Here is a 12,027-nt window from a genome sequence, read left to right as displayed (position 1 = left end):
AAGTGGCTGAAAGAACAGTAATATCGACAAGGGGATTACTTAACATTATTCAGCATTTATTACGTGCCAGCCATGTCCACAGCATGTTACTTGCATTGATTGATTGCATTATCACACCCTCAGAAGGTAGACATAATTATCTTAGACATAAGATAATTAAATAGACATAATTATCTTATTTTACAGACAATAAAGCCAAGCCTCAGAGAAGTGAAGTAACTTGTCCCAAGATCACACAGCTGGCTTCAGAGTCGATGTTTTTCTACCTCTACAGTCTGCCAGGGGAGAACAGAACACACCTGGAGATTAATGTAGTGGCAACTGCCTCTCTTGCTTAAACTTTGAGCTTCTGGGCAAGTTAATCTTAGCTATCTCTGTCCTTTTACTAGCTGATGACTGGTTCAAATCCTCCTCCATCTCTTTATCCCTGAGATGGAGTGCCACTTGAGCCCCACAGCCCCAAAAGCTTACTAAGAGCTTTTTACTCCTGGGGCAACTGTTGAGGGGGCCCTTGTCCCTACTTTTGCCAGATGGTGAAACATCTGTTTCTATCCTTGACTGAAACTATAGTTTATTTCTTCTAATTTAAGTGGAGGAGTACTTGGGAACATTGATTCCACTGTTGGTTGCTAGAGAAAGTCGTCAAGCTTCTGGTTCTATACCACTCAATAAAATAATGTAAGCACTTCTTGTAGTCACAAAGGGCTTTATATGTTACTCTTGTAAAAAGACTCCCTCAAGACACAGGGTCGGAACTGAAACACACAGGTTTCTGTGAGCCTTAGTTGGTTAAACCAGACTTTTCCCAAGGCCACTGATATTATTGTAGCAGAAATCTGTGTATTCTGAGAAGGCGGGATGTTTCAGAAAGTTCTTTTAGCGGTAGCACCATCGTGTCCCTGGTGTGTGTGCCTCAACAGGGGTTTCCTTGAGTTGCTTATCTATTTTAGATAGTCCCCTTGGCACTTGGGTAGCCTTGGCCTTAGCCTTGGTTGTGAGCAGCCCATTGGTTGTGGCTGCCTGCTCTAAAGAGTGGCTGTTCAGAAGCTGGTGATGTTTCCCTGGCAGTGGCTGTGCTGATAGGAAAAGAATCTGAGTCTCCCTGGGGAGAATAAGGTCAAGCTGAGCCGCCTTGCCTTCTGGGTCACTGGATTCTGGGTACTTGGTGCATTCCACTTCATCTTGCTGCAAAAACACAGACTCAAAAGGAGTGGCAGCTGTAAAACTAACCCAGAATGCTGGTATCAGGGAGAAAAGGATGGCTAAGGTGAACACATACTGACAGTCTCTCTTTGAAATGTGGAAGCCCTATGAAGGCAGATATCAAATTTTGTATTAGGGTTCTCCAGAGATACAGAACCAAGAGAATATCTACCTATCTCATATGAATTGGCTCTGTGTCCCCAACTGAACCTCATCTCAAATTGTAATCCTCACGTGTGGAGGGAGGGACCTGGTGGGAGGTGATTGATTCATGGGGCAGTTTCCCCCATGCTGTTCTCATGATAGTGAGTGAATTCTCATGAAAGCTTATGCTTTAAAAGTGTTTGGCAGTCCCCCTGCCCCCCGCACCCCCTCCAGCTTTCTTTCTTCACATCCAGCTTGTGAAGAAGGTGCTTCTTTCCCTTTACCTTCCACCATGATTGTAAATTTCTTGAGGCCTCCCCAGCCATGTGGAACTGTGAGTCAATTGAACCTCTTTCCTTGTAAATTAGCCAGTCTCAGGCAGTTCTTTAGAGCAGTGTGAAACGGACCAATTCTCTCTCTATCATCTGTGTAATCTATCTCGAAATATTTATTTTTAAGGAATTGGCTCATGCAATTGTGGGGACTGGCAAATCTGAAATCTGTAGGGCAGGCTAGCAGGCTGGAAATGCAGGTGGGGTTTCTATATTCCTGTCTTAAAGCTCCATATACTTTGTGCATCTCATAGAATACATCTCATATGCATGTATGAGTTAAGAAAATAATAGTCCAAAGATACAAATCTTGAGAGACTGTCAGTGTGAATTCATTGTAAGCAGCTTAGCATCCTTTTCTCCCTGATACTGGCATCAGTGGAATGAAGGAATGAATAAGAGGAGTGCACATCTTGGGGGCAGCTCTGTGGAGGTGATAGGGGCACTGACTCTAGGGTGAGACTGCCTGGGTTGAGTCTGAGCTCTGTCTCTTTCTAACTCTGTGACTTCAGCTCCATCGCTTAACTTTTCTGGGTCTCGATTTCCTTATCTTTAGAATGTCATGTTATCTACCTGTATTTGTCCATTTTCACACTGCTATAAAGATGTACCCGAGATTGAGTAATTTATAAAGGAAAGAGGTTTAATTGACTCACTGTTCTGCATGGCTGGGGAGGCCTCAGGAAACTTACAATCATGGCAGAAGGTGAAGGAGAAGCAAAGGCACATCTTACATGGTGGCAGGTGAGAGTGAGTGAGAAAGCAAAGTGGGAAGAGCCCGTTATAAAACCATCGATCTTACGAGAACTCACTCACTATCACAAGAACAGCATGGGGGAAACCACCCCCATGATCCAATCACCTCCCACCAGGTCCCTCCCTCACACCTGGGGATTATAAGTCAAGATGAGATTTGGGTGGAGACACAAAGCCTAACCATATCACTACCTTATAGACATTTTCTGAAGACTAAATCTGTATTAAGTACTTAGAACCTCATCTGGCACATGATAAGCATTCCATAAACGTTAACGACTACTATTATTTCTGAACCCAAACTGACATAGTGTCCCATAGTGGGGAAGGGAGTATGCCTATGATTCTTTAATTTTCCTTTGAAAGTTTTAGCCATAAAAGAAGAAAAGGGTATATTTACTGGAAAGTCAGGGATAAATGATTATCTTTAAACAGATATGATTATTTCCCTAAAAGAAGCCAAAGGACTTAGCAAAAAGATTTTTAGAATCAATGGTAGCAGGGAAATGGCCATATGTAAAAGAAATACATAAAAATGAAACTTTCTCCAATATGTCAGTTTTAACTAATTAGAAAATATAGTGGTGGAGGGAAGCTACCAAATTTAAAGGTACCTTATGGTGGATGTCCTTTGTTTTATTTTATTTAAATACACACACACACACACACACACACGCACACACACATATATGTAGAGAGAGAGAGAGAGAGCGCGCAATATGTGAAAATACAACAAGACCAAATAAGGTTTTTCCTAAGAAGTCAAGAAGAATTACATATTTATGTTTATATAATATATATGTGATATATATGTAAAACTGTTATATTGGGCTCTAATTCTTGAACTCTTAGGATGAGTCTTATATGGTCCTGTTGTATTATTTTTACATATGATGTAATTTGATTTCCCAATGTTTTCTTAGATTTTTGCATCTTAGATTTTCAGTGTGTCTTTTTGGTTAGGTTTTAGTACTAAGGTTACACCAGTTCCCTAAAACCCAGGGACTCTTTTTATCATTTGTAAGCCTTAGAGAAGGTTATACAGTGAGGCAGTTGTGTAGTGAAAGGCAAGATGGTGCAGGTGACTGTGGAGTCAGATTCTGTGCTTTCAGCCCTGCTTCTGTTTCCACCAGCCCCGTATGCAAGTTACACCATTTCTGCAAGCTTTGTTTTCCTCATCTGCAAAATGGACACAGAAGTAGTACCTACATCAGAGGTGGGTGGAAGCAGGGATGGGGAAGGATGAGAGGTCACAGATGCCCTGCTGTGAACCTGGCTGAATCTGGCCACACTCTTCACCCACTTGCCTCTTCCTTAGCTGGTCCCCTCCTTTTCTCTGAACCTGAGATCTGGGGCCTCCTCCCTGCCTCAGCCTACTTCCACCATCGTTGGCTCCCAGTTCCATGCAGGTTTCTTCATGTATAGGATTTTGTGTACAGCAGCAGATAAGGTAGGAGGTAGAATATTGAAGCGGAGGAATTGGGATTAAACTTCTAAAAAATAGGACTTTTTTTTTTCTTCTATGCTTTCTTAAATTCCATTAGGGTTTAGCTTAACAAACCAATTGCCTGGTTTCTCAGCACCTGGAAAAGATGGTGGGCTTGCTGTGTCTTGGCAGTCATAGTTTTCACTGAGGGGCCTGGAATCCCAGAGTGACCACCCTACATGCTCACCGTGGGTCTAGAGAATTATGTGGGGAAACACACTTACTCAAAGTGCAACTTTGCAATTGTTTGAAGATACAAGAAGATACAGAATGGACCCTTTCTGAAATTCTCCAGAACTTGGGGCATTCTGAAATGTCTTCCCTGGCCAACTCATGCTTTTTCTCTCTGTGGGCATCGATAGCATGTCCTTTGTCTGCTATTCATTTAACATTTACCATTGACTTATAACTGCTGGTAATGCAGATTATGGAAAATCCTTGAGATTGGAAGACTAGGATTTACTGTTTCTAACAGTTAGAGCCCATCTCCCGGCAGGGGTTCCCTGATTTTCTGCTCCTGGCTGCTGTCCCTGCTACCCCAGAAAACCTTTCTTGGCAAGTTAAACAAAAAGCTGTCTATAATTCAATTCAGTGCACTTAAATCAAAACTTTCTTCTGGTCTGGTCAGAAGAGTTAGAGGAGTGTTCATACCAGAGTTTTTGAGAGTGAGAGTTTTTTTGTGAAGAATATGTTTTTGCAGATATCCGTATTTACAGGAATCTTGAACTTGTCTTCTGTAGACATTGTGTATTGGCTGCAAGCTTCTTGAGACTAACGCCTTGCATATAAAAAATGTAAAACAAACAAATGAACAAAGGAAAATGGAGGGGCTCACTGAATTTTGAGGGGACTCTGAATGCAGACTCTCTACCTGAAGCAGCTGCTCAGCTGGAGGCTACTGCATGCTTTGCAATTATGCTGCTGGGTTTCCTTTTTTCTTTAAAAGAATCTATATTAGTCTGTTCTATACAGACCAAAGCTTTATGCTGCTGATAAAGACATACTTGAGACTGGGTAAGTTCTAAAGAAAAAGAGGTTTAATGGACTCACAGTTCCTCATTGCTGGGGAGGCCTCACAATTATGGTGGAAGGTGAAGGAGGAGCAAAGGCACATCTTACATGGTGGCAGGCAAGAGAGTGTGTTTAGGGGAACTACCCTCTATCAAACCATCAGATCTCATGAGAGTTATTCACTATCACGAGAATGTCCCCATAATTCAATTACTTCCCATGACTTGTGAGGATTATGGGAGCTACAATTCAGGATGATATTTCGGTGGAGACACAACCAAATCATATCAGAATCAACAAACCATTGTTTAAACCATACTTCTGTCTCTTACCTGGTCAGAAGAATAAAAAATGTAATTGATGTAGTCATTACTGTGAATTCATAATCACAGTATTAGTAGCGTGCCTTGGTGAGATCTGTGTTCCCTTCTCTCCAACACAACCACACACCAGGAGGCAGGAAAGCACTTCCAGATTCTGTTATACATTAAGCCCTGGTGGGGAGAGGTGAGGATGGACAGGGAATCCCGCTTCCAAGAGCCCCGCCATACTACCTGCTGCCGTGCTATTGGCTGGCTCTGCTTTTCCTTTGTTCACTGCTTTCCTCTTTCTCCAAACCTCAAAGCCTTTGTTCCTGCTGGGTAGCCAGGACTCATGTTTTCTTCCCTTTATCTCCTTCTACCAACTGCTCTGTGCTTTGGTTCCTCTCTGCATAAAGCAGGATGGGCCCCAGTGGGAGTGGAACTGGGGAGGTCTGCCCTTTTTCTTCCTCAATGCAGTGAGAAGGATGCAGAGGTGAGATGGGGTGTGGGGTAAATTGGCATTTCTGATAATAGGTACTCTGTAAGCCTTCTTTTGTAGATTCCCATTTTCCTGTAAAAGTATAAGAGAAAAGCCAACAGTCTTGAATTGATACACAGTAAAGCAGTTCTGATTACCCCATGATGTGTTCCCTTTTCCTATATCTGCCCCCACCCCCACCAAAAGGTAAAAATAGCCATGAGAATGATCAAGCAGATCTGTGTTGTTACATTCCAGGAATTTTACTTCATGGACACAGATTTTAAAATTTTCCCAACATGGTCAAGCACGACTATGTGCAGAATCTGTGGATGGAATGAGTTGATGGAGCTTGGCAGTGAGATGCATGTGCCAAACCAACAAAGTCAGACTTCTTTATTTTATTTTTGTGAAAGGCCTGCTATGTCAACATTATTTCAGGATAGATTCTTGTTCAGTGTGGGTCTCTGCTTCTCTGGATCCCCACTTAGGTGGGTATGTAGAACCTTCACGTGGATTGACAGCACGTGAGGTGTCTCTGCTGACTCCTCTGATGCCCCTGTTTTGTCTCCTGTCTCGTTAGGCGGGGCAAGAAGCACAGCATCATCCTAAGGACGCAGCTGTCCGTGAGGGTCCATGCCTGCATCGGTGAGTGACATCTACCCTCAGGAACTAAACGCATGATGAAAAACGCGACTTATGGGAATAAAATAAAGATTCACTGTTATTCTATATGTTTGCACTAGCCCCTATCATTAGTTCTTAGAGTTTTAGTGAAACAATTTCCAGCAGTGATTCATTCCAGCTTCCTCTGCTGTTTGGTTAGTGACTGGAGCGTGAGGTAAGACAGCTTGCTGGTGAGGTTCCTTTTGGCAGTGCTGGGGGAGATGTTCTTCTGGGGACGGTGCCATTGTGAGCCTCTGGTGCATTGACCTGCTCTTCAGGTGCCTCCTGGTGGCTCTGTGAGGAGTGCCTGTGGGGAATTGGAGTCTGGGGCTCCAGGTTGTTATCAGATGACTAAAAGGAAAATATTGGGTCAGTGCACGATGAGGGTACATGCAGATACAGGGCAAGATGCTCTTCAGCGAGCAAATGTATTTGTGGTTCAGAATGGCTTGCTGCGGGAGGCCCAGTTTCCTCCTTGTATTGGGCCAAGTTGCGGGAAGAATATAATGTCATAAAAAGGAAAAAAAAAAAGGAACTAAATTTCACTTTATGCCTAGAAGTTTTTAGTATCTGAGTAATTTTGCTTTTGTTTAATATATGGTGTGGTTTTCATTTAATCCTGTAATCAAAAGAGCATAGATCATCCTGTTGAGACCTAGTCTGCACCCTAAACGTATTCATGGGTGGAGTGGAGGAAATTATTTCTGGTCCCTCCTTTACTCTGCTTCTCTATTGGAGACCCAGGGATGGGGAGACCCAGGGCTAGAGATGGAGGGAAATCCATGTGATTTCACTTCATTTGGTGTGGAGGGTGGTGAGGTTGCAAGTGTCTTGGGTAACAACCTTTGCCTGACTCTGCAGCCAGAGAATAATTGTGTGGGTGACTCAAACTTCAGGGACTGAAAGGTCAGGGTGTCAGGAGTATTGGTAATCTTGTTGGAAACAAAGTAAGACCCGTAGGACCTCCAGCCAACATTGACTATTCTGCTTCTCAACTGCTTGTAGCACTGAGTAAATGTACAATGTATATGGGCACATATATTAAATCAGTGGCTTTTTTATTACCCGCTTCATGTTTTCCCAGTAATTTCATATGTATAAATCATGTGTATCTAAAGGAAAGGTCTGTGACACGACTTTGGATAAACTTCCCCCTTACCCTCATCCCAGATCTAGAACAAATCCAGGCACAAAACATGTACTGAACACTGTTGAAACACAGTTGATAACTACCAGAAATTTGGGACATAAATATGAATTGGTTTTTCCCAGGAATAGTAAGGCGGCAGAAAGCAGACTTGTACGAAAATGAGCTCAATCCAAATCCAAATGATTTTAAGGAAACTCCTTTGCCGTATATACTCAAATATTTCAGGTACAGGATTTTTTAAAAACAGCTTTGTGTTATTGGCTTGTCTTATGAACTTCCGTATCCTATCGTCCCATGTGATAGGTGTAAGATGTGTGACATCTTATCCTGTGGCATACTGAGCACTGACAGCCCCTCAAGCCCACACTCAAACCAGGACACATGTGCTCCCTCCTCTAGGGGTTGACCTGGGGCTGGTGGAGTCACGGTGCTTGCTCACATACCTCCTTATGCCAATTGCACTGCTTATCAAATTATGTAATTTAATGAAATAGTACCAAATATTTCATACACTAATTAAATATGACTACCTAAAGGTCACTGCTTCTTTGAAAGTTCACTCTTTTGGAAAAGACTCAAAATTAGTCACTACAGAAGGATTTCTGTCAATGTAAATGTGTTATAATAACTATAAAAGGTGAGGGGGAATATTATAATAATCTAAGAGGATTCTACTCTTCATAAGCATCTTGAGCTCTGTTAGACTTCAAAGAAACTGAGACTGGAAATCAGACCTTGTTATTGGAGTGAGTTATAAAAGAAGGTCTACGTGGAATTCCAATGGGTAGATCCGTATTCAGAGAACTATTTGTGCCTCATCACAGGTAGACTGGCATGTTTCGCTGTAATAGCTACGAGTGCAAAATGTTTTAAGGTCTTGTTTATGTTTATGTATTTTTTATGTATTGTTTTCAAAAGGATTTTCTGCTTTAATCAGCTTTTACCATTAATTGCCTCAGGCCTGATTATGTCAGATGAGAGGATTTGGCTCAATAAACTAACAGCAGCACCCAAAAAGGAAAAGTTTTTCCTTTGTATTAAAAGTCTTAAAATTCCATTTCCTACTATTAGCAAGATCTGGAATAGATTTATTATAATAGCACTAAATATTATCCTTTGGTTATGCATAGAAAATGTAATGTGTGCATCATGTTCATGAAGTACCTTCCCCTGTTGTGACATATTCTTTCCCTTTCTGAATGGCAGTGTTCGTTGAGATTTCTTAGGGATAAAGAAAACAATACCTGGAACAATTTTGCGTCAAAATGACAATGGGAAATATGACAAGGAGAAAATAAACCTTTTTCGCTTCAGTTGTTTTAGTCCTTGTTTCTTCTTAAGGTTATTTCCCTCTTTGCCATAGAAGAAATAGTTGAAATAGTAATACTACAGGCGTGGGGCACAGTGGCTGCTGTCTCAGCCTAGCACCGCATGCAACTCCCCTGAAGACGTTCCTTCCACCCACGACTGGCCTGGAAGGATGCAGGACCAGCTTTTGTCTCCTGGGCCTAAAATGCTATCAAGTAAATGTCTCAAAAATAATGCTTTCCTCACCCTACATTCTCTTCTCCTTCATTCCTGTTTTCATTAAATAGAAGAATGTTTAGATCCAGGACTGCATGTTAACGAGTTAGAGGTGATATGCTTTTGGAATTCTCTAGTTTTCACTTTGGAACCCAGCACCCATTGGGATGAGTGTGTGGTGGGTGAGCCTTTATGGTTAGCCGCCCAGCAACCCTCATGAAAAATGAAGGCCACAGGGCTCTGCTTTGATGGTTACAGCTAGCAGCTGAAGCAGGTCTTTTCTGATAGTGTAGCGGCTCTGAAGCATTTGGCAGGAGGTTGGAATGAGATTTTGGTATAGAGAGAGGCCTCAAGCTTTTGTACCTCTGTGCTTATCTCCACTGTAATTTTTATTTCTTTTGTGCATTTTTGGTATAAACACTTGATATTGCAGCGAATGCTGCAGCGCTTGCCTTCTTAATCTAGCTTCGATCTTTCAAAGAAATGAAAATTTTGATGGTCATATTGTGGGCATACACTTACAGATGAGAATTAAGGCATGTATGATAGACATGAGAGGTCTGTATTTTATGAGGTTAGCTAGAGAAAATAAATTTTTTGGTCCCTGAAAAGTGATCCTATTTCCAGACACCAGAAAAATGTTCAGAGGGCCAACTGGCTCTGATAACTAAACCTCATCATGAAAAGAAAGGAACTAAAGAATTGTGGGGTAAGGAATGGAATCTAGGATTTAAAAAAAATAAGGTTTGAAGTCGTTAGGACCCTACAGTTAATATGTGAGTGTTTTTTACTGGCTGGCTTTGAAGGCATTTTGTTGGGCCAAAAATCTCTGGGCTTCAATTTTCTGAAGCAGATCCTGTCTTCCCATTAAGAAAGTAAACCCTGGCGATTGATTCTCTGGGTTCCAGGAGGCCTGTCCTTTCAAGTGTCCAACATTGAGTTAAACAAAAGTGTAAAATTTGGGTGAAGCTTCCAAAATGTCATTTATACTTGCAGCTGTGAAAGAACCCTGGCACAAAGGGCCTTTAGAGGCATTTGAGAATCCTATGAGATGATGAGGTCTGCTTGTGAGGGACAGAGATGAGTCAGGCAGAGGCTGCCAAGGGGGCTGAAGTGACTGATCTCTGCATAAGATGCATCTAATTACTCAGATGGTCAAGTCACAGGGACAAAGGCAACTTTTAAAGGCAAGAAAATGATATGAGAGAAGGCTACTTCATCCATTAATGCCAGTTTCCAGCAACAGAAACATCAACAGAAAAAGCCATCAATGTATAATTTGCAAGGCATTTTTCTCTTGCAGGCCCTATCATGCAGCCACGTGCTTTACACTATATTGTTATAGCAAAGAGATGAATTATAAACAGTGCAACATTTCCTCAAGAAGAACCTTCTAGTGCAATAGTAATGAAGGGGATTCATCTCATAGCCAGCTGATTTAGGAGCATTGGCCCCCTGGGGCGCTGTGTTGAGCAAGGTCCTGAGGCTGTGTGCAGTCTTAATGGGAAAGGATCCTGCATCGGTACCCACTTCTACTGGTGGTGATGGAGGTGGTGTACGTATGTGTGCCATTGGGTGGCAGCTCAGGTGAGGTGCAGGTTTTGTCCAGTGCTTGAGCCTCCTGTAGCTACAGCATACGGGTCCCTGGGCTTCTGTATTCGAAGGGTGGGAAATGAGCTGTAATTCATGACCCCCAACCCCTGTCCCCTCTCCTTTCTTCCCAGTCCCTTTCCAGGTTCTGCCTTTGTTCTGTAGTCTGTGAATCTGAGCATGGCTTCTCTCCCAGTTCATTGTGTTTTCTGACCAGGCCAGGTACCACCTTCTTCCACCTCTGGGTGTCTTTCCCTCTAATCAATTTGAGCTGGTTTCTCATAGCTGAGCCCTCCCGGCTTGCAGGGAGGCCCCTCTGTAGCTTCCTTTTCTGACATTTCACTAGCCCCTAGGTTGGCCTTTGGAAAATTAGCTGGATTCTCATGTGGTCCTTACTGCTTCTTGGCTCTGGGTCAGTTAGGAATTTCCATAAAAACTAGAGGTTTCCTATGGGAAACAGCAAATTGTCTTTTTGACACTTTTGGCCTGACAGCACTCGGGTGCTGTTTCTGTGCTAGCTAATAAGGATGAGGCTCATGGAGTACTGTGTGCTGAGAGGCGTGAGGCCTGAATGGTGATGCGTGTGTGCTTGGGCACCTGGCCCCTCTGGGTGCTTGCCGTAGGATCCACACAGATGCAGCTGGCCCTCTGTGGTCTACTCCATGGCAGACTCCCCACATGTCCGCTGTATGCTGCAGAAAGGGAATTAAGCTGGCTGTTGCCTGACTGGGAGACACCCCTGTCCCACCCCCTGGCCATCCGTTCCCCTCTGCCCACCTGCCCTGCCTTCATTGACTCCAGGCCCCGGACCTGGGCTTCTGGCTGGCTCTATCCTGCCTTCCACAAGAGGCTGCTTCTGCTCCTGTCCTGCCTCTACCATGCAGTTTTGGTTTGGAGCTGTGGGTGGCACATCCTCTTTGCCCTGTCCCTGGACATCATGGTGGCCAGGCTCACAGTGTCCTGGCTGTGCTTCTTCCTGGTGGCATCAGGTGCATTGAGTCATCACACTTCCTATTTTCTGTTCTTTGATGCCAGGATCCTCTGATTCTCCAGAAGCCCCGGAAACCATCTGTCATTCTTCCAAAGATGTTCATCTTCTTCCAAAGGCTCGTGAGTGGCCAACTGCAGCTTCAGCATTAGCTGGGTTTGACACTGAGTCTCCCCTTGCAGCAGGAGACTCCCAGTGCTTGGTCCTTTAAAAATAAAGATAAAAAACCTCCTCTCTTTTACACCCCAAGCCTGTGACCTGTTTCTGCCTCTGGTTCTGTTTTCCAGGTGAAAACGAGCTCTGTGAGTTAATCAGATAAGTACCTCCCGTCATCTGTTTCCCATTAATCTGTCACAGCTCCCAGGAGGCAGACCCCACGGAGTGTGCATGTGTCTAG

General features: G+C 43.3%; 1 protein-coding gene across 29 annotated transcripts in view; it reads left to right on the top strand.

Moving 5' to 3' along the window:
• The window catches only part of FHOD3 (formin homology 2 domain containing 3), a 488,533-nt gene that overhangs the window by 74,585 nt on the left and 401,921 nt on the right, over positions 1-12,027 (top strand). For 23 of the 29 annotated variants that reach the window (XM_005586845.5, XM_074022552.1, XM_005586844.5 and 20 more), the window contains exon 3: positions 6,296-6,360. The exons of the other annotated variants lie outside the window; for them this stretch is intronic. In XM_005586845.5, the coding sequence (XP_005586902.3) occupies positions 6,296-6,360 (65 nt within the window). The remainder of the gene's footprint in view (positions 1-6,295; positions 6,361-12,027) is intronic. 29 annotated transcript variants of the gene reach the window in all.

This window comes from Macaca fascicularis, chromosome 18, assembly GCF_037993035.2.
Source record: "Macaca fascicularis isolate 582-1 chromosome 18, T2T-MFA8v1.1".
Lineage (NCBI taxonomy): Eukaryota > Metazoa > Chordata > Mammalia > Primates > Cercopithecidae > Macaca > Macaca fascicularis.
Note: the sequence above shows the minus strand (reverse complement) of the source record. Positions and strands in the feature narration are given on the sequence as shown.